This window comes from Lynx canadensis, chromosome C2 (genome assembly GCF_007474595.2).
Source record: "Lynx canadensis isolate LIC74 chromosome C2, mLynCan4.pri.v2, whole genome shotgun sequence".
NCBI lineage: Eukaryota > Metazoa > Chordata > Mammalia > Carnivora > Felidae > Lynx > Lynx canadensis.
Genome location: NC_044311.2, coordinates 130,043,346 through 130,067,157, shown reverse-complemented (window position 1 = coordinate 130,067,157; position 23,812 = coordinate 130,043,346). Strand labels below are relative to the sequence as shown.

General features: G+C 35.1%; 1 protein-coding gene across 4 annotated transcripts in view; it reads right to left on the bottom strand.

Annotated features, from left to right (window-relative positions):
• Positions 1-23,812, bottom strand: part of LOC115523851 (multidrug resistance-associated protein 1-like) — an 89,064-nt gene that overhangs the window by 46,814 nt on the left and 18,438 nt on the right. For 3 of the 4 annotated variants that reach the window (XM_030330117.1, XM_030330111.1, XM_030330118.1), the window contains exons 5-12: positions 22,031-22,208; positions 12,502-12,756; positions 10,173-10,238; positions 7,088-7,225; positions 5,182-5,328; positions 2,820-2,904; positions 2,660-2,726; positions 1,930-2,056 (exon numbers count right to left, since the gene is read on the bottom strand). In XM_030330117.1, coding sequence (XP_030185977.1) covers positions 1,930-2,056; positions 2,660-2,726; positions 2,820-2,904; positions 5,182-5,328; positions 7,088-7,225; positions 10,173-10,238; positions 12,502-12,756; positions 22,031-22,208 — 1,063 coding nt within the window. The remainder of the gene's footprint in view (positions 1-1,929; positions 2,057-2,659; positions 2,727-2,819; positions 2,905-5,181; positions 5,329-7,087; positions 7,226-10,172; positions 10,239-12,501; positions 12,757-22,030; positions 22,209-23,812) is intronic. The other variant, XM_030330115.1, reaches the window with a different exon arrangement.

The window sequence follows — 23,812 nt, the reverse complement described above, 5'->3', positions numbered from 1 at the left end:
GATACTGAGAACCAGGAGACCGGAGGTTGAACATTGTAACATGATATTCCTCAAAAAATTCTCATGTGAAACCTTGAGGAACAGAAAGATAAAACACAAAAGCACCTTGTAAACACAAAGTGTCACGTCTATTGTTATGATTATTATTACTAAATCAGAGATAATAAGAATGATAGTTATAAATTTAGTATTAAAAAAGTTTTGGGAAATAATTCATATATGACACCTCATGTCCTGCCACTACTCCAGACCAAAGAACTTTCTGAAGGACAAAGTGGCCAACTATACTGACAGACAATATCTGCTCTCTTCCACAAGCTTAGCTTAATTTAAACAAAGGGTTTTCTCTCAGCTTTATAATTAGGAACAGCATTGTTATGGTTTCTTGCATAACCATGAACATTTTCTTAATTTCAAACCCTCAAAGGTATCAGAAATAATCTTTAAATCTTACCATGAGAGTCTCAACAATCATAGTAAAGATAACAATAACCATGAAAATTCACAGGGAGCTATCTGACTCTGCCAAGAACCAGGCTAAGTCTTTGCACATTAAAGCATTAGATGAAACTCAAAATTGATATTGTTGTTATCTTGATTAATTCCTAATTATTTTTCAAGATCAAATAAAAGGCTACCTCCTCTCTATAATTTTTCTAACTCTTCAAGGCAGAATCTGTTGTTTTTTTATACTTTGATCCATTTGTTTATGTCTGATTTAAAGACTCGTCATAATTAATTTTAGTATCTCTCTCACCGGACTATGAACTCTGTAAAAAGAAGGGTATGTCATATTCATGTTATTTTGCTTGTACTAAGTATCAAGAACACAGTATGTGTGCAATAATTGCTTGGTAAAAATAGCTGAAGAGACTAAATGAAAATAAAGTCAATATGATAATCATAATTTTTAAAGGACACTTATTGGCCTAGGATATAGTACAATCATCTTCAACTATAGACAAAAGGTTGACTGCAATTGTTATGAAGAGCACAGGGCTACAAACACAATATACTTAAGGTTAAAAAGTAGGGCTATTCATTTCAGTATAATTGTATCAGAAAAAGTCCCAGACATCATAGTTGATCCTAAAATAAGTAACAGTAATGCTGAGAGAGAAGAATAAATGTAGAACTATTCATTGGAGGGCTGGAATCAGGAAAGATAAAAGGATATGAGGAAATACATATTATGAAGAAAAATAAAAGAGTTGGAATTGATTCTTCCTAGAGAGAAAACTGTGAAGAAACTGGTCTCACATCCATAGAACTTCTCCATCTTATCAGAAGTGAGGAGTAGGTTAGTATTAGGTTAGTATTTTATCCAAGAGCTAGTTAAACCTAAGGAAAAACTCATTAGATAGTCTAATGTTTCAAAAAAGAAACAGCTGATTAAGAACCTGTTGAATTCTTATTCCTATTGACCTTTAAGAATAAAACAAAAGGCTTGGAGTAGTCCTCTCCCTAGTCCAAGGGCTGAAATTTAAAAGTAAGCTATTAATATTATTATTTTTCTGATTTTTTTCTAGGTCAAAAATCCTACCCATGAGCAACTACAAGACTTCTTAGAAATGTGGCTGTAATTACTTAGGGAACTTTGCAATGGATGATAATTAGAAAGCAAATCAAATTAAAATATAAATCACATTAGTTTCTCTATAATTGGTTGCAATTCAGTTAATATCATCAAACAATTACCATAAACATTCATAAATGATTTGCTAAAGTATTTGGAGGACAGAATGCTGTTACTAAGCCATCCATAGCTAATCAATTTTTGTGGAAATTGAAATGTTTGTTACAAACTAGAAATGCCCATTACATACTTGCATCTTCAATTTGATTTGATAAATTCTTAGGACACTAACCATGTGTTGGCTATGGCCTATTACACTAGGAGATAGAGAATGAATGTATTGTTGGCTCTACCTTTCTTTGAACAACTCCTGTAAGTTTCTCCATTTCCCCAAGCATGGCAGAAAGCACAGATGATTTTCCAGATCCAACTTGCCCTATGACAGCCACTAAAGCTCCTTCTGGAATCTTTATGTTCAAGCTGCATGACAAAAAAGGAGAGAGTGATATAGGAGGTTCTTGTTACAGTTTTCAATGTATATCCCTAGATAAATTACAGCATCATCCCTGAAATTGCTTCTATTCATATGAGACTACACTATTCTATGAATACCCAACCTTTCAAACTGTGAACAACAAATGCTACAGAGGAAACAGAGGAAATGAATAGAAAGCAAGAGAGGGAAAAAAAACTATAAAAATGAAAGGTATTGTGAGAGATTTAAAAAATAGCCTTGTAAATTTCAATATATTCATCTTCTGCTTTAAAAACTCCAAGAAATATGGGGCACCTGAGTGGCTCAGTCAGTTGACCAGCCGACTCCAGCACATGTCATGATCTCACAGTTCGTGAGTTCGAGCCCCGCGTCGGGCTCTGTGCTGACAGCTCAGAGCCTGGAGTCTGCTTCAGATTCTGTGTCCCCCACTCTCTCTGCCCCACCCCTGCTTATGCTCTGTCTCTCTGCCTTTCAAAAATGAATAAACATTAAATTTTTTTTAACTCCAAGAAATAAAAATATGGAACATTATAGAATTCAATGCTAAAATATTTTTTGTTTTTAATTTTTCCCAAATTATGACTTACTTTTTAAGTACTGGAATCCCTGTTTTATCCCAGGAGAAGGAAGCATTTGTAAAACCAATGGCATGATCTGTGAAGAAAAATAAATACAATGGTGCATTTTAGAGCCAATTATCTTCAACCCAGAAGTCAAATAAATATTGAAGGCAGAGAAAATGCTGACCTCCTATGTAGTTTGTTTCAATATTTTGAGGAAGAAGCTCCTCAGTGTTGAGAAAGTCTTCCAACCGACCCAATGATATTCTTGTCTATCAGAATAAACACAGAAGGAATTTATTTGGGGGTCAAGGAGCGCTTCAACTAAAAAAATTTTGTTGGGACTTTACAGTACGATTAAAAATATTTGATGCAAATGGAAGATATTGATATAAATTTTCAGTTAGCATAGTTTGAATTATTTTAATGTTTATAAATAATTTCATTCCTAAAAAGAAAGAACAGCTTCAAGGATCAAAGACCAAAACAAACATCATATATGCAGGAAGGCATATATGCCAAAAACTACTCCTTAACACTCTAGTAAAGCCATAATGACTAATTCATTAATAATTATAGAAAGAATAGTTTTCAAAAGCAACTTCAGAATTGTTCAATGAGTTCTGCTTCTGAGTATAAAATGATAGTTTTGGCAATAATAACATTTAGTTTTAGTAAAAAAGCTATAAAATGCTTACCTACAATTAGGATAAATAAAATCAATTTTGTTTTCCTGAAACTGACTTACATGAAATCTCTAGTATGTTTTTATTCACACTATGCTAGAAGATATCTATTGTTAGTGGATAAGATGTACTGGGCCACGGTTTTGTTTACCAAGTGCGGCATATAGGTATGCCTCCTTTCCTTTCTTTCTTTCCCCTTTCCTTTCCTCTTCCCCTTCCCCTTTCTCCTTTCCTCTTTCCTTTCCCCTTCCCCTTCCCTTTCCCCTTCCCCCTCCCTTTCCCCTTTCCCCTCTCCTCTCCCTCTCCCTCTCCTCTCCCTCTCTCTCTCCCTCTTCTCTCCCTCTTCTCTCCCTCTCCTCCCTTTCCCTCTCCTCCCTGTCCTCCCTTTCCCTCTCCCTCTCCCCCCTCTCCCCCCTCTGCCCCCCTCCTCCCTCTCCCCCGCTCTCCTCCCTCCCTCTCCTTTCCTTTCCTTTCTTTTGACAACTGTTCTCCATATTTATTTAGTGAAGGCAGTAGTGTACCACTAGGAGTTGGAGAACACTTTGAGATACTAGACCTTTAGCTAGATTCTAATTTCAAAACCAAAACAATATTCTAAGAATGGCATTTTTCAGAATGCCATGAAAACAAGTTGCTGGAAGCATCACATCAATAGTACTTCTATGCCCTCTGTTGGTCATTATTAGTAAAATAACAACCAGAAAAGGTATGATAAAACAAAAATGGATTACTTGGTATTCACTATATATTTATTCAAATAATATACAATTACTATTATAATTTTAATATAATTAATATAATTTAATATAATTATTGCCATTACAGTTACTATTAGTAACTATAAGTTACTATTTACTTAAATAATACAAAAAAAATTTTTTTGAGAGAGAGAGAGAGGGCAGAAGTGAGTGAGGGACAGACAGAGAGAAACTCATGAGAGGCAGAGAGGGAGTGGAGAAAGAGAGAGAGAGAGAGGTGGGGCTCACCGGAAGCGGGACTTGAGCTCACCTAAACCAGGGCTCAAACTCACTAACCGAGAGATCATGACCTGAGTCAAAGTCAGATGCTTAACAGATGGAGCCACCCAGGCACCCATCAAATCATATAAAAATTTAAAGGCAAAGTTCATAGATTAAAGAGCTGGTTCCAATTAGCAAAGCTTCACTTTGCTTATGAACTCAGACTTGAGGAAGAGGATTCAATGGAGGCCACCCAGAAAATCGAAACCTGACATTCAAAAAATTTAACACAAAAAGCGCAAAGGGATCATTCTCCACATTCCCTGTGGTTTTAGCAGCTTTCTACTCATTATAATAATATTAAAAGAGCCCCCAGTGACTGGAGATTACAATAAAGATCTGCTGAAGCAGATACCTCATACACGGTTTGTTGGCAGACTGACATTATCAGTGCACTTGTTTCCCTGTCTTATTCCTTCAGTACAGATGAAATGTTGCTGAACCCTGGAGAAACATTCATATCAAGTTCCATACAAAGCATCTAGCTAAATATTTTTTCAACTGAAAACATAAAATGAGACTTTTGATGGCATTATGTCTAACACTACCTTTTAAAAAGCTAAATAAAATAAACTAACACTTAGCAATGAAAACAATATCCTATATGGAAACACTTAAAAGTCATTTTGATAGGAGAAACGCATAGGCAAAGAAAACATGATTCCTTCGATTCGTTAATGTTCCCTATTACTCATTAATTCGGGGAGATTAATTTTGAAGGCAGTGTAAAACAACAACAAAAAGTGAAATACCGAAAAAAAAAGACACAGAAGTAAAATGTGCAAAACCACAGACTTCAGTAGATGAATGACTCTTCTAAGGTTTAAGCATATTTTGGATGTACCTGGACCACAGCTGAGATCACCATTGGTAAATCAAACAAAGGAAGCTTCAAAATATTAAACAAAGACATAGATGTGAACACTTTAGTGGCTGTTAAAAAGTTTCCTTCATCCAATAAGAAATAGATGCCAAACGTCGCCAGGGACACCTAAAAAATACAGACATGTTCTTTCCTTCAATTATTCAGTGCTAACAACAGTATGAGTTAAAGTCCCCCAAAATAGGGGAAAAAATGTTAAAACCTTTTTTATTGTTGTTTACCAAAATCCAGTACTATTCAGTATGATTGCTGAAGAATATAAAATAATATTTAGATAATACAATTGTGTATCTTAGAAAACGGCATCCTTGAGACCATGTGGCCCAATTCCCTTCTTTCAGATATCATGTTCCTACTGGAATTATTCCCATTTAAAATGTGTACTAATGCACTGTCTGTGCAGAGCCTGTTGGGAATTCTCTTTCTCTCTCTCTCTCCCTCTCTCTCTCTCTGTCTCTCCCCTGTCCAATCTCTCTCTCTCAGAAGAAATATACTTAAAAAATTTTTAAAAAATAAATAAAATGTGTACATCTTTTTTTTTAAGATGGAGTATTATGTAAATTTATTTTCCAATGGTATATGTATACACCCGGACTCATATGTAATGATTATACTTTCTGTGAGTCACAAAATTAAATGAAGAAAGTATGAATAAATCATGGCTCATAACATTTATATTTACTTTTGTAAGTGTCATTTAGAAAGGGCAGAAAAGTTCATATATGCATGAGAATATGCTATCATGTACATAGGACTTATCTTAAGCAAATACTTCTTGGACATTTTTACCAAAGAATTCCAAATGTAAATATCACTTTTATTTTCATAATACTCATATATTTATCTAAATAAAAAATAATAATATTTAAAATTGCCAACCAGGGAGACATATGGAACTTCCCCTGGCCCCCATCACCACCAGGAGTGGTAACTTTGATTAACATTGATGCTTCAGCTCTGTGTGGTCTGGTCTTCCTTTGGCTTTCAGTCATCACTTTATACCCCAAGGCACTTTATATTCTAGTTTAAATAGCATGGAATTCCCAACGCTTACATGGTATGACAGAAAGAGACACCCTCAGTTCATATCAATTTGCCTCCGAATATTAATCCTATAACTTTGAGGATATTACCAAAGTAGAATGGACTTTCATTTCCTATTGTGAAATGAGAAAAGCAATGCCTTATCATTGCAAGAATGAAACAAGGCAACCTCTATTAACTTGTCTGGCATGCTGGAGAAGCACTCAATAATTCTTCATTCCCTTCCCAACTCCATATAGTATGCCTTTGGGTCTTGCTTAATCACACCAATCAAGGAATTTTATACCTGAAATGAAACTCTTAAATGCAGGTTATACTGTTTAAGGATAGAAAGGCAAGTGGTTGATCTGTGAGAAATTTGTAAAGAAACAAAATTGTAGGGGCGCCTGGGTGGCGCAGTCGGTTAAGCGTCCGACTTCAGCCAGGTCACGATCTCGCGGTCTGGGAGTTCGAGCCCCGCGTCAGGCTCTGGGCTGATGGCTCAGAGCCTGGAGCCTGTTTCCGATTCTGTGTCTCCCTCTCTCTCTGCCCCTCCCCCGTTCATGCTCTGTCTCTCTCTGTCCCAAAAAATAAATAAATGTTGAAAAAAAAAAAGAAACAAAATTGTATTATAGGTAAAAAATACAGACCAATGAGAATGCATATACTTTCCTCTTCTTTAAAACTTCCATTCTCTAATCTACATAAATCAACGACTGCATTTCATGAAAATGTTATTTCAGATACAGAAGACTCCACTTTGGACACCTTAAGTCCAGGTAATTTGGAGGTGATCTGCAGATCAAATTTGAAAATCAAAACAGGAAATATTATACACACTCACCAAGAATGGAATGCAAGTTAATGTCAGCATAGAAAATACAGCAAGATACCCAGCTGATTTTTGAACTTCTAACTCCTGTTCTCGAATTTCAACAATCTTCTTTTTATAGGAGGGTTCCCATGCATAAAGTTTGAGGATCTGTAAAGGATGCAGACAATGACTATTTGATAAATCAATATCATATAAGAAATAAAAACCTGCACCCATACAAATATACACAGTATACTCCCCCGGCCCCCAACATACACACAACTGTAAAGGTTTTTTAAAAAAGACATTAAACTCATAAAGCAAATAATACTCCTATTTTCACCTGGGTCAAATTTTTCCTGGGGCTCCTGGGTAGGTCAGTCGGTTGAGCATCTGACTTGGGCTCATATCATGATCTCACGGTTCATGGGTTCAAGCTCCACGTCAGGCTTTGTGCTGACAGCACAGAGTCTGTTTCAGATTCTCTGTCTCCCTCCCCCTTTGCCCCTCCCTTGCTCGTGCTCTCTATCTTCTCTCCCTCAAAAATAAACATAAAAAAGTATTTCTTTTTATTATGGGTTTTTGGGGGGTGGATGGCTGGGAGTAGAAAATCACCACCTCTCCAGGTTTCTGTCCTTCTCATCCACCAATAGCTTATTCCTGAGCCAGACTTCAGCAACATCTCAGCTCTGGGCATGAGCCCCACAGTGTTTCTCTCTAGCTTAATATTAGTACTCTTCCTGCTGGTTCAGCTCTCACTTCTGTCCACTCCCATTTCCCAATAGCTATGCTCCTTTCTATGGCCTCTCAATTTCTGGAAGACTGATGGCATGGGACTTCAAGCCATTTTCTGAAAGGTGACTAGTGTTTTGAGATTGTAAACTGGAATATATACAGTCACATACATCCTATTGCTCTGTTTCTCTGGAGAACCCTAAAAATCTCTCACTGGCTCTGTGAACTCAGACATGACACTTAACTTCTCAGAGACTTTGTTTCCTTATTTGGAAAATGAAGATGAGAAGTTATTTTCTTGGGGTTCCTAAGAATTGTATGAAGAAACAGATCCAAAGTGATCATTACAGCATGTGGCACGTAAAAATTGTTCACTAAATGAGAGCTATTATCATTATCAGAGAGAGGCTATCGCATCTGTTTTCTTCCCCCAAACCCCAGGGATGCTGACTGCCCACACCTTCAAACTATCCTATACTTTAAACTTCCCTATACTTGGTCCTCTACCAGTTGTCTAGTATATTCACTGCTGGAACTAATTTCAAATTTTTGACTTTGCTCAGATATCTAGGAAATGTTCTTTTATTTTATCTACATTGTCCCAGTCTTACTGATAATACAAATTTCCTTTTATGAAGATCAATCTTTGTTTATTTATTTATTCATTTAGAGACAGAGACAGTGTGAAGGAGGGGCTAGAGAGAGGGAGAGAGAGAGCGAATTCTAAGCAGGCTCTATGTTGTCAGCACACAGCCCGATGCAGGGCTCAAACCCATAAACTGTGAGATCATGACCTGAGCTGAAATCAAGAGTCGGACGCTTAACCAATTGAGCCACCCAGCCCCACCCCCCATATCAGCATTTACAACCTATAAACATACATTGCTACACTTTGTATGAATGCAGGGGTTATCAATTAACCCACTGAGAAGTACTGGATGCATTAGGATCACATTCCTTTGGGGGTGCATGACCTTATTACAGAGTATCAGCTATTCAGTAATTTAATCTGAGTTAAATTTCAGAGCTACTTAAGGCTACTCTTATATTCAGATAAGTAAGTGAATCATATCAGTCTCTTTTCAAGGTATCTTTAACAATGTCTTTCACTTCAGTAGTTTTCAATTTTGTGAAAGTTCTACACAGTACAATAGAGCAGAATTTTTAATGATTCCTAAAGTGAATCAATGTGTACATATAATGGGCATATCCTATGTTTGTAATGATAAATGCACAAGACAGAAAATTTCCTATGCAATTGTCAATTCCAGAAGGAAATTCCATGTGGGCTTTACAAATTTTGTCCTTTAGAAAAAAATCTAGGGGTTCCTGGGTGGCTGAGTAGTTAAGCACTGGACTCTTGGTCTTGGCTCTGGTCATGATCTCACAGCTTGTGAGTTTGAGCCCCACATCAGGCTGTGTGCTGACAGTGCAGAGCCTGCTTGAGATTTCTCTCTCTCTCTGCTCCTCCCTGGCTTGCTCTCATTCTCTCTCTGTCTCTCTCTTTCTCTCAGAAAATAAATAAATAAACATTAAAATTAAAAAAAAGAAAAATCTGATATGGTATAATCTAGGTGAAACAGAATTTGAAATTCTATCTATCTATCTATCTATCTAGAAAGTTCATGAGGTTGCACTCTTTTATGATAGAGAAAATATTAGTGGAATGGGGGGTAGCTTTCTTAGGGATAAATAATTTAACACATACATTTTGTAAAATACCATTTGTATGATCATTTCCATTCCACCTAAAAGAACCTGAATGACATTTCATCACTTTCCCCATATAAACCTGCCTTCAACGTGATGATAATGTCATTGCCACTCTTGCCTGCCTCATTCCATGAGGCACACAACCCCTTAAAACAAGTTATATGTTGTCTCTTTGGGGATATTTATGTTTAATTCTTGGGTGAGAAACAAAAAGAAAATACCTGCATTTTATTTGGTTTCATTTAAATGCTATTTTAACAATAAGAATTCCTATACATGAGACTTGAAATACTCTGCCAACAATTACATGTGTGTGTGTGTGTGTGTGTGTGTGTGTGCGTGTGTATACCTATATATGTGAATCAATGTGTACATATAACGGGCATATCCTATGTTTATAATGATAGTGTTGATGAATATTTATAGTGTAGTAATGGTGAATGTTTATATCCTATGATATAATGGTAGATAATGTGTATCCTATGTTTATATGATATACTCATATGTATTTTTGCATATATATACATATAAATATATATATTTCATTACTTTCCTTCAATATACATATTTCATTACTTTGATATTGAGAATGGTAAAAAATTCATTTATTCACTAACATTACTGTATTCTAAATAGTGAAATTAAAATCACATTCCTTTTATATTACCTTAATTCCATGTAAGATTTCATTGAGTAGTTTTATCTGTTTATCTTTGTTCTTCGTTTGGCTTTTCTATTTAATGGGAAGAAAATGATAGCATATTTGACAAAGGTTGCTAATAATTTAACTTACTTTGCTACAGCTTTTTAAAAAAATACAGTCTCTTCCCTCTATTTTATATAATATTTAGTTGAAAACCATCATAAAATATTCATATATTCTTTCATTGGTAAAGGTAAAAATTAGTTATAAGTAGATATTTTAAAACTTAAAAGTAGCCAGCAGTAGAATAAGAGCAAACTGCATACTTTACAAAATAGTAGAAAATTTATTTATTTATATGTAATTTGTTTAAAATTGAATAAAAAAATAATATCCATCCATACTCTATTTAAATGGGATTAAATTCTCCAAATTTTATCAATTATATATATATATATATATATATACACATATATATATTTATTTATAACAGAATAAACATAAAAGTCTGTATATTATAAGTATACTATCTTGAGTATTAATACTTTGGAAATTAAAGTGATTAAAATGGATATTTTCAAATACTGATTCTTTTTTGGTAAATAATAAGTACAGTATTTGTATATCTAACAAACTACACACTTACAAGTTACTATCCATAATACTATTTGTGTGATTAAAGGCATATTTTCTGTTTAGTATATTTGTACATAATATTGTACTCTCTTTGAAATTTCCCCCAAATGTATTTCAATTCATAAAAGTTTGAATTTAAATTATTTAAAATCTAGAATTTTTAAAAGCTAGTTTAAAAATATTAATTATAATACAAACTTGTTATTCTAAATACTATTGTGTTAGTAATTCATAATTATTTCATAGTTATATGGTATTTTCTAGTTTTCATCTCTAAAGACTAGTCATCTTTCTAGTAATTATTTGGTAGTAATTTTAGTAATTATTTGGTGATTGATCCGTATTTAGAAAATTCAGAAAAATATAAAAGAAGGTGTAAATCCTCATCCCTTAAATGTATTCAAGTAATTAGTGAAAAATCTCCCTCCTTCCATTTTAATTCTACTCTATAGGTAACGATTCTTAAAAGACTGGTGCTTCATCTCTAGATTATTTCTATGCCTATAAAAATTCATTTATATCTAAATCTGTATCATTTCATTTAGTATTCTCTATCACACCCATGTCATAGGTATATTCACATTTTAAAAAATTTGGGGCACCTGGGTGGCTCAGTCTGTTGGATGTCAGACTTCGGCTCAGGTCATGATCTCATGGTCTGAGTTTGAGCCCGGTGTCGGGCTCTGTGCTGACAGCTTAGAGCCTGGAGCCTGCTCCGCATTCCATATCTCCCTCTCTCTCTCCCCTCCCCCACTCATGCTCTCTCGCTCTCTCTCTCAAAAATAAATAAAGGTTAAAAACATAAAAAAAAATGGGTTATGTATATGTACATGTATGCATAATATACACATATATCTGCATACATAGGTTTCTTTATTTTACCCCCTAATATGTGATTGACACATTTCCATGTCAGTACATAGATAGTGTTAATCTTTTATCCATTTAAAAAAATAAAATAAGTGTCATAAGCAATACACCTGCATGTGTGTGTTTACTTTCACACATGAAACCATTCGTCCTTCCCCTTAAACTGTGGTTTTTTGGTGCAGTAAACTATGTCCTGTTTCTCTATTTCTAGAGTATAGCATAGTCCACACTGTCTGGTACTATGGCAGACATCAAATAAGGTATTAACAGTAAGATGAATGAATGTAAAGTAAGAATATTAAAATTATTTCAGTTAATCACTTACCAACTACTTTCTGGATGTAGTCACTCCTTGCTTACTGTAACCCACCAGCCTCCCTGCCACTCTTCAGACAAAACAAGCACACCCTTATCTCTAGACTGTGTGCACACTGTTACTTTTGCTTAGTAAATCTTTTTCTCAGATATGTACATGGATTCCTCCCTTACCCTGCTGATATATCATATCCTTCCTGAGGACTTCACTACCCCTGTATATGAAATGGCACTCTGTTACTCTATCATCCTAGCCTAATTCGTATTTCTTCGTATACAAATTAACATCTGACATTGTGTTATTTATTCATTTCTCAATGCCTTCTCCTCCAATGAAAGCTGGAACTCATCAGTTCTCTTCACTGCAGTACTTCAGCACAGAACAGATGTCCAATCAATATTGGTTGAATGAATGAATGACAAAGTTGGGTATTTCCACATATACAGAATTTGCTAGATGGTTATTGTCAACACAAGTCAGAAAACGCGGCTTCTGTTTGACACGTGTAACAGGATGCAGTCTTTTTCTTACCTTTAGCTTTTTTACTCTAGTTGCAACCAAAGCATTTATTGGTATAACCAACACCAGGACTGCTGTCCCTGCCAACACTGCTGGACCCAGCTCTTGCCAAAGCAGTGATACGGCCATCAGGATTTGTAAAGGGGCTGACCAAAGGAGATTGAGGTTTGCGGTCAAGTCCATGAGCTGCTGGGCATCTGCTGACATCAAGTTAATAACTTCCCCAGTTGAAAACCTCTTTCGTGAGACATTAGATAAAAGTAGGGCCTAGGAAAAAAAAAGAAGAAGCAGCAAAATATTTAAGAGTTCTGTAGAACTTGGGGCATTATTATCATCAAACAATGGTAACTTTTAATATCAATTTTTAATATATTTAGGAAAACGTACAAGATTATTTATGTATTAGGATTATAAAATATTGAGAACTTTTAATGTTATTACATGAGGAAGATACAATTATTGATCAAAACATATAGTTTTAAAATTCACTGCATATTGGTAGAGAGTAACATTTGTATTCCCAAGCAAATACCTTCACTAAGAACCCTCTACAAATTGCTGATTACAAATTTAAAAAAAAAATCTGTTCTAGGGGTGCTTGGCTGGCTCAGTATGTGCAGCATGTGACTGTTGATCTTGAGGTCATGAGGTCAAGCCCCACAATGGGTGTAGAATTCACACACAAAAAAATCTATTTTATATTTTTAGCATTGAGGATCTTCTCTATTGTTGGCACCCCTAAAATGCTAAACCATCTAAATTTTATCAATACAAAGTACATAAAAGAATCAATAAATATCTAATGCATGCTGATGAATAGTATTATGCTTGAAACTAGAAAATTTAAAAATGACACTATCCTAATTCTCAAAAAGATTATAATCTGGTTGTGGAGTCTACTTACCACCACCCCCCCACACACACACATATACCTCCCACACAGAATGATAGTAAGTATAAAAATAGCTAAGAAGGGCTATGGGAATTTAGAAAGATAAAAATATTGGAAAGGCTTCGTGGAGCAGATGGAAATACATTTTTTCTTCCAAGGCCCAATTCTCACTTTGTCTCTATGCACATTATTTTAATATTTGTATACTGCATTCAATATTCCCAAGTTTAATTATTGGTAACTCTTACTAAGGTTGATGTTAGAAATTCATTTATTTAATGCTCCACTCATTTAAAATTCCCAGTGAATGAAAAAATAAACTGCAAAAGTAGTGGGGAATTGGTATTTGTACTGGAAGCCAGGCAAAAGTTCATTCATATGCCAAGAATTTTAAGGAACGTCCACTGCACTGATTTAAAGAGGGACAGGATAGATAGCTGGGGCTAACAAGAGTAAATGGGATATAGGAAGCACTCAAAGTCTATTTTTTTCAACAAATGAATAATAAAAAGCCAAAGAAAAGGCCCATATTAAAAATAAGTAGGTACGACTTTCAGTGGAACTCTTCTATAATTCCTGAGTTTAAAGCAGGAGGGCTTCATGTAAGAGGGAGGTACAACCTTCTTGGGGGCAGGGGGGGTGGTGGTCTGCACAGCCTCATAAGGTTGTATCATATCCATATCCATATCATAAGGGAGCATCATAAGGTTCCAGAATCCCCCTAACATTTATGACTGCTGCAGTGTTCAATCCTTGTTTACATTTCTACACAGTAAATTAGAAACAGTTCTATTACTGACTAGTAATGGGGGAACAGTTGTGCTAGTGATAAAACAGAATGACTACTACTGCCACAAGAGGGGGAAAAAAAGAAAAACATATTAGTCATTATGATATTAAGCTTTAGCCATGTCTCCCCCAAAGGCAGCTCTTTAACCTTCCCCTAACATGTTACTGATCGCCTAATTTGGCCAAGTGAAACCATGGAAATCCTAGAACTGTAACTCTCATTTCATTAAGTCTATAACATTTCTTAAGAGAGGACCATTGATCTCTAATAGAATCCACCAGCAACTTATAATTATAAAAAGTTATAAACTATTTTCTCTCACACTTATAGAAGGAAAAGTTAAAGAGTATTTAGTATTTATGAAAATACTAGCAGATTGAATAGTTCAAAGTAGCTAAATTATCCAAGGAATCAAATAAATGACCTATTGGAACAAAATATATCACAAGAAACATGAGAAATATATGAATATCCCTTTTTAATCTTATAGCAAAAGAACACAATAACTGTTTAAAATGAGTAAAAACAAAAAAGAATAATTTAAATTGAAAATACAAGTGTCAAATTGTTTAAAATTACAGTGGAGGCACCAAAAGTCCAAATGGATGTTACAAGAAAGGATTTTTTTTTCAATTTTATGTTTATTTTTGAGAGTGAGAGAGACAGAGAGAGACAGCAGGGGAGGGGGCAGAGAGAGAGGGGGACAGAGGATCTGAAGCAGGCTCTGTGCTAACAGCAGAGAGCCTGATGTGGAGTTTGAATTCGCGAACTATGAGAGCATGACCTGAGCCAAAGCCAGACCCTTAACTGTTTAAGCCACCCAGGCGCCCCCAAAAATGGAATTCCTAAACCAGTAGATATGTTCAAAAACTTTTCCCAGATATTAGAGAAAACATATTTTAAACATGAAATATTAAAAAAAAAAGATTTAAGGCATGGAGGAGTTTCAGGTAGTTTCAGGTAGATATGGGATATATCTATACATGGGATATAAATATACACACATGGGATATAAATATACACACATATATGTATATATTACATAAATATGTTTTAAATGTATTATATTTATATGAATATATTAAATATATATTATAAATATGTAAATACATATTAATATAAATACATCATATTTATATTATATATGTATATATATGTATATATAAATACATATTAATATAAATATGATGTATTTATATTAATATGTATTTACATATACATTTATATTTCTTTATAAATATAGATTAATGAATAACCAACTTCTAGGGTGAAATGCCTGGGTTCCAGGGCCAGCCAGTAACACTATTTCATAACTCTTTGACAGTGGGTAAGTTACTCAATTGTTCTGACTTTAAATTTCCTTATATTACATATGTAAGCATTATATTGACAGCTACATCCATATCTATAACTGACCATGTATCTATTTCTATGTACATAATAGTGCTTAAAACAGAGTGCAACATATATGTTTGTATGTGTCTATTCTATACATGTGTGTATATTATATATATATATATATGTAGACACATAAATACATAACAATTACTTTACAAGTAAAGAATAAGAAATAATTAAAGATAAAACAGAAGACGATCTCTCTGATTGAAGAAAATATTTCAAACCAAAAGCAATCAGGAAGTACCAGTCAATTTAGTTAGAAAACAGTACCTTCTCTTATCCTGGTAAAATTTGCAAATTCTATAATGTTAAAATTATCCTTAGAAAGATATACTTATGGGGCACCTGGGTGGCTCAGTCGGTTGAGCATCCGACTTCAGCCCAGGTCATGATCTCACAGCTCATGGGTTTGAGCCCCACATTGGGCTCTGTGCTGAGTGCTCAGAGCCTGGAATCTGCTTTGGATTCTGTGTCTCTCTAGGCTCTCTGCCCCTCCCCCATGCTCTGTTTCTCCCTGTTTCTCTCAAAAATAAATAAATATTTTTAAAAAAATTAAAAAAAAAAGAAATACAAGCACCCAAACACAGTAAAATTAAAATAAAACAGGTTATCTGAAAATGGTGGGGTAAGAGGTGGGGGTTGGCAGCAGCTGTAAAATCTGCAGTCAGAAGACAATACTGCTATGGTTATAAAGAATGTGTGGAGGGGCGCCTCGGTGGCTCAGTCGGTTAAGCGTCCGCCTTCGGCTCAGGTCAGGATCTCGCGGTCCGTGAGTTCGAGCCCTGCATCGGGCTCTGTGCTGACAGCTCAGAGCCTGGAGCCTGTTTCGGATTCTGTGTCTCCCTCTCTCTCTGACCCTCCCCCGTTCATGCTCTGTCTCTCCCTGTCTCAAAAATAAATAAACGTTAAAAAAAATTTTTAAAAATAAGAATGTGTGGAAAAAGAGCTCCAATATACATTGAGTGAACCATATGTATCATGAGTGAAGATGGTAAACAAGGTGACAAGTAAATCAGGCAAAAAATGACAGTAGTAGGAAAAAGTGTAGTGTATATACATATGAAAGTTTCTGCTATGAATTTAAATTGTGTCATATAACAAAGTATTTTCTCAACATGTTTGGTCATGACCTATTATGAAATAAATAATAGATTATAAAAAAGTATATTACACATATATATACATGCATGTAAAATAATTAGAAGAAATTACATCAATGATTACCTTTGCAATCTGGAATTATGAATTGCTGTCATTTTGTCTGCCCCATTTTATTCATTACACATATTTTCTTCAATATACAAAAGAAAATTATCTTTAAAAATTAACTGCTTTCAAAATTATTAAGATTAAAGGGCACTATCTAAATGGATGTTGTTCTGCATTGCATTTTTAACATCAGGAGCACTGATTTTTCTTTCAATATTTTTTTCTGCCAACTAAACTTTTACATTTCTGTGAGGGACAAAATTCACAAGGCATGAAGGGGAATTTAGTTACCATTTATTCCTAAATTACACAATCTAAACTGCCTCTTTGTTATATGAAACAATTTGGAAGAATACTGCAATATGACACCACAAGTATACTGGATGGTGCAACATATTGAAGAATTATCTGGTAAAAAGTATTTAACCTTATAAAAGAGAAAGCAACACTGAGGTAAAAGGGAAAAAAATGTAAAATCTAAAACCATATGAAAAGTTGAGAGTTTATAAATACTCTGCAATCAAAATGAAAATTAGCCAATTTTCATTTAACAGTCATATTGTAATCATAATCACACTCACAAAGCTCTGTTATTTTTAAATTCCATCCAAGTTTGAGATTTCTTTTCTAGAATATTGTAGAATATTGTCTTTATCTAGTCTACACACACACAGCACAGGCAGGTGACTCATCACATTGTGAAACGTCATTGATTTCATATATTGAATTATACTCCAACAAGAGCCAGATGAGCCAGGTATGGCCCCAGCCTTTAAAAACATCTTATTGACTGGAGATATCTTGACTATCACTGAACTCACTTCACTAGTATCTCATTTTATCATCTGATGGTGAAATATGTTTGCCATTTCACATTCTCCCTCTTAATGTATGTTTTCATTTCTAGACTCACTGCCATGGCTCTGGTTCGTATCTTTACTTCCAGAACTATTAATATAGTTCTAAAATATTCTTTATTTCCAACCCAACCTATTTTAATTACTTTCTCCTGATTATCCATCTGGCCTATGGCTCCAATGAGTCCTAACTTCCTCTAGAACTAAAGTACATTTTTACAATGTAGTTTGCAAGCTTCTAAAAAAATGAGCTGCAATCCCTTCTTTCTTACCATCCTAACCCTCCCCACCAACGTGCTCATAAAATATTATCTCTAGCTACATTAATCTACTCATCATTTTCTGAGTAAGCCATGTATTCATCTGTGGACTCCCTCCCACTATATATTTCCAACAGTAGAGCCTTTGCCTCATGCAATTCATCCTTCAGACCTACGTCATGCAATATTATGCAATATTAACCAGGACATTTTTCCTGACCAACGCTGCTATAAGTGACAGAAATCACATAATTTAGAGCTGGAAGGGCCCTAAAAATTCCTAACCCAGTGATTCTAAACCAAAAGTTACTATACTTCTAATGACATAAGGTGTACCTAAAGGTAGACCCTCGTAACATTTACAAGAACGCATTCTTCTTCAATTCCACTGCATGCAATACGATATGCCAGAATTATCTTTCTGACTCTACGTGCATGATATGGATTCTGGTTCTCCTAATCCTGACCACAGTAGAGTGTCTTTATTTTAAAAAAATATATCTGAGGCACCTGGGTGGCTCAGTCGGTTACACGTCCAACTTCAGCTCAAATCATGATCTCACAGTTCATGAGTTCAAGCCCCGTGTCAGGCTCTCTGCTGTCAGCGCAGAGCCTGCTTCAGATCCTCTGTCTCCCTCTCTCTACTCCTCCTCCATGCTCTCTTTCTCTCTCTTTCAAAAATAAATAAACAAAAATTTAATATATATATATTTTATCAATTTTCTTGCATTTTATAATTATCACAATTAAGGTAAGAATAAACCTTTAAAGTACAAATGTAGACAGTCTAGGCACTGTTAATACTATCCAATATGGTAATCATTAGCTATGTGTGGTTATTACATTTAATTAAAATTAAAAATTCATCTCCTTAATCTTACTAGCTATAGTTCAAAGGCTCAATAATCATATGTTACTAGTGGCTGCCCAACCAGATAGTGTGGATGTAGTACTTTTTTTAGTTAAAAAAATTGTTTTGAAACTTTTATTTTATTTCACTTTATTTTTTTCCAGATATCTCAAATCCTCATATTATTCCTTCAATGGAAAACAAAACTTTGGTCTCTAACTCAAATCTGTTCTCTTTGTCAGCACTCCATGTCCCAAATCTCTCCTGTTTTTCCTTTTCTCCTCCCTCTTGTAAAAATTGAGATATATTGGGGTGCCTGGGTGGCTCAGTTGGTTAAGTGTCCAACTTTGGCTCAGGTCATGATCTCACGGTTCATGAGTTCAAGCCCCGCATTGGGCTTTATGCTGACAGCTCGGAGCCTGGAGCCTGCTTTGAATTCTATGTCTCCTTCTCTTTCTGCTCCCACCTCTCTCTCTCTCTCTCTCAAAAATAAACAAAGGGGTGCCTGGGTGGCTCAGTCCGTTAAGCAACCGACTCTTGATTTTGGCTCAGGTCATGATCTCACGGTTCGTGAGCTCAAGCCCCACACTGCGCTCCATGCTGACAGCATGGAGCCTTCTTGGGATTCTCTCTCTCTCCTCTTCCCCTCCACTGCTTGTGTTCTCTCTCTCTCTCTCTCTCTCTCTCTCTCTCTCTCAAAATAAACTTAAAAAATAGACAAACATTAAAAACATTTTAATATAAAATTGAGATATATTTAGTTGACATACATTAACTTCAGGTGTGTAACATAATGCTTCGATATGTGTATACATTGCAAAATGATCACAAGTCTAAACATCCATCACTACACATAGTACAAAATTACAAAATTTCTTGTGATGAGAACTTTTAAGAACTACTCTCTTGGCAGCTTTCAAATACAAAATATAGTCACCATGCTACACATTATATTCCCATGACATTTATTTTTTAAATAGAAGTTTTATACATTCTGATCATCTTCACCCATTTTTAAAATCACAAAGATTCTATTGGACAGTGTTTGGTAGAGGAATGCTCTCAGACTGCCCACATTAAACCCAGGATAACTGATGCTGCTTTTGAAGCATATCCCATTTCTTAGACCTCAAGAATTGTCATGGAGCCATACCTGTGACCTAAGGTGTAACAAAATCTGAGCTTTGAGACTCATGAACTCCTAAAGTGATCAAGTGGAAGGAGGCCCCTGCTTTTTCCACAAACCTTAAAATTGGTATGCCCTGACCTTTATTCCAAACGAGCAGCATGTGAATGGACAGAGAACAAGAAAGTCCTAACAGCTCCCCTCTTCAACAAGAACAGGATCTGAGATCAGGTTTACCCCACTCTTAAAACAAGTCCTTGATGAACTAGAGCCAATGTCAGATTAATATGGGTATCTGGTGCCACTATGAGAGACATTTTGGACATTGAGTATCTAAGTATGATGAAAATCAGAATTCTACAACCTGTAAAGAGACAAAGAAGATAAAGAGAAGAGAAATTTAACTACTTTAATTAGTTCCATGGAGAGAGACTCCCTCTAGAAAGCAGGTGTAGGATAGGAGACTCAGAAAAAAGCCACCCTTATAAAATCAGTGGCATGTGCACATGCTACCTCAGTGCATCAATGCAGGTTGTAACAACAGGTTGTAATGTCTTCTGCTGCTTGTTTGATGGACTTGGAATTAAATCATAATCCCTATGGCAAGGTCTACTGAGCTGGCTTGATTGATATACTCCTTTGATCCTGAGTGTTCTTTGTTCTTAAACAATCTCTCTAAAGAATCTATGGTTTCCTCCCTGTAGCCAGTGTGACCTTTTACGTTATTATCTCCAAGGTCTCTCTGCCCTTGTAAGAGTCACCCACAATGCTTGATTTTCTTCTTTTTATTTGACAACTTGTTTTAATTTCTACCACATTCCCCTCTTTCATATTTGCAAATCCACCCAAATCCTACACTCAAACTCCAATACTTTAATCACTGAATGAAATCCTATTCCATATGGACTGTATATCAAAGACAAGTGTTAACATTTAAACTGATTCCTAGATTTGTTGACATCTTTCCTCCCTATTAGGATTTCTTAGAATTTATAGCCTCTAGAATTATGACTGTGGCAGTATGACCCAACACTTGGGCTAAAACCATTCCATACTCCCATTTTGGCCCAATATGGCCAAATGGCCTGTAATGCTTAATGCCCAGCTCAGTCCAAATTGTAATGCTTCCTTCCACTCATACAAATTCTACACCTTTCCCAAAGACCACTTCAAGGCTTCCTTTCTATGTGAAACCTTCCTTAACCGCACACAATCATTGTAGATTTCCTGTTCTTTTGACCTCTTATAAAACCTGCATTTAGTTCCACACATCAATTATATATGCTAATAATTCCCCCTAATTTCTTGAAGGAGTGGCTTGTTTATTTATTTACTCAGACATCCAGCTTTTTATAAAAATGTATAAAAGTCACTCTCCCAGATGATAAAAGTACAACAGGTAAATAGGTTTCTATTCCAAATCTTAAAGAGCCCACAATTTACAAAAGAGTAGTGAGTAAGAATGCAAAATACACTTAATTGAATAATTCAAGTGATAACTACTGGAAGGAAGAAATTCTTTAATAGTTTAATTATGATGTAAATAAGCTCTTTAACAGTTTAATTATGATGTAAATAAAAGGCCCTGGATGGTAACGAGGTGGTATTTAAAACTGTATTTTCAAGAAAGAACAAATTAAACTTCAGGGTTATGACAAGTATAATTAATCAGCCAGGTTTCGTTTCTGGGGGTGCAGTGCAGAGGCAAGGCACAGAATGAAAGAGTAGCAGATAATGACTGCATAGAGAAAGATGGCTTTGTTGCATGAGAAAGCAGAGTGAGCACAGGAAGAAAAAAGTAGCATGCAGAAAGAAAATGATCATGAAAGGAAGAAATGTTCGTACATAAACACAGACAAACATGAAAATACTCAAGGCTATTCACTTTGTGAGGAGGAGTTCAGTGACACAACAGTGGACAAAAACCATCATCTAGTTTCTTGGATTACGGCTCACTAGAAGTTTCAGGGACTGTAAGGACTATAGAGAACCATATAGAGAAATTAATACAACCAGTATTGATGAGTCAAAGTTTTTTAAAGCAAAATAAATGTATATTCAACGGGCACTCTAAGAATTTTTAATATACTATATGCTATTTCAAAGCATACAATGAAAGAATCCATTTAGAAATTGAGAATTCCTTAACTTTTTACCTTTTTGTAGATGAGTCCAATTACAGCTGTCTTAATTTTTGCTGAAGTGAGCATGTTAAAACGTTGATATTGCTGAAGGATCAAGGTTTGCAAAAAGACTACAACAAAAAGTGCCAAAGCATAACCATAGCCTCTCCATCCAAAATCTTGGCGATGTTCACAGAAAATAATCATTTGCCTGAATGTCATACAAAAATTGAGAAAGGGGAAGAAATGGTAAACATCTAATAGTTAAATGCTAATTAGAGTTAAGTGTTTTCAAACTGTCAAACACACACACACACACACACTCTTATTCTTACTTGTAGAATTTAGTGATTCATTACTTAAATATAACATCCAATGCTCAGCACAACAAGTGCCCCCATTTATTTTTAATTCAAGTATTATATAATAAAATTAATAGAATCAACAGTTACTTTCAGATGCTTTTGAGTGCAAGGTTATTTTCTAGTTTTTATATGGTAATCTCATCAACTAACTGTTCTGGTGTAACTTCATCATAAAAGTTAAGATACAGACACTTAAAGCTTCTTTTTTATCATAATCATGCATTTTGTTAAATATAGGGAAACATGACAGTTAAAATTTAAGTAGTGAATCTCTTAAAATGGCACATAGGTTTTTTTCAAAGGTCTGAATTATATCTCACCTCTTATTATTACTTTTATCCTATCCAATTCCCCTCTATTCTATCTTCCCTTATTTTCTCTTAAGTTTGGTGAAGGCAGGGCCATGATATCAGGTCAATGCTGGGGACAATGCTAGACAATGGGGACGGTTCTAATCATAACGATCTTGGTTGTTTATTGTCCTTCAACTATACACTGGTTAAAACTCAGAATGCCTGATGTCATTGTTAATAACATTATAGTGGTACTCTTAACCTTTTTTCAACTGCCTCTATGTGACTAATAATAATAATAATTTTAAAAGACTATATATACTCTACATAATGGTGGAAACAACTTGGATATATTCTTTCTGATACTACAGATTAATACGTCATTTATTTTGCAGGCTCAGTTCTTGATTTAAGTATTTCCTGTTATTTTATAGGTAAAAAGTATAATATTAGAAGATGTTTTAGAAATATACCTCTTTTTACTCTGAGTTCTGGAGATACAGAAATGTGCTTTGTCATTGTGAATAGCCATTTTGAATGTACTTAAGGTTATACTCACAGGAAACCACATGTAATTAGGTAAGACTATACCTAAATTATGTTAAGAACACTGAATTTAAAAATTCATTGTTTAGGGGCGCCTGGGTGACTCAGTCGGTTAAGCGTCTGACTTCAGCTCAGGTCATGATCTCACAGCTCATAGGTTTGAGCCCCATGTCAGGCTCTATGCTGACAGTTCAGAGCCTGGACCCTGCTTCCGATTCTGTGTCTCCCTCCCCCGTGCTTGCTCGCTTTCTCCCTCTCTCTCTCTCTCTCAAAAATAAACTTAAGGGGCGCCTGGGTGGCGCAGTCGGTTAAGCGTCCGACTTCAGCCAGGTCACGATCTCGTGGTCCGTGAGTTCGAGCCCCGCGTCGGGCTCTGGGCTGATGGCTCAGAGCCTGGAGCCTGGTTTCCGATTCTGTGTCTCCCTCTCTCTCTGCCCCTCCCCCATTCATGCTCTGTCTCTCTCTGTCCCAAAAATAAATAAACGTTGAAAAAAAAAATTAAAAAAAAAAATAAATAAAAAATAAACTTAAAAAAATAAAAAATAAAAAATAAAAATTCATTCTTTATGTGAGTTTACATTTTTAAAGTTTACATTTTTAAAAAATAAAAA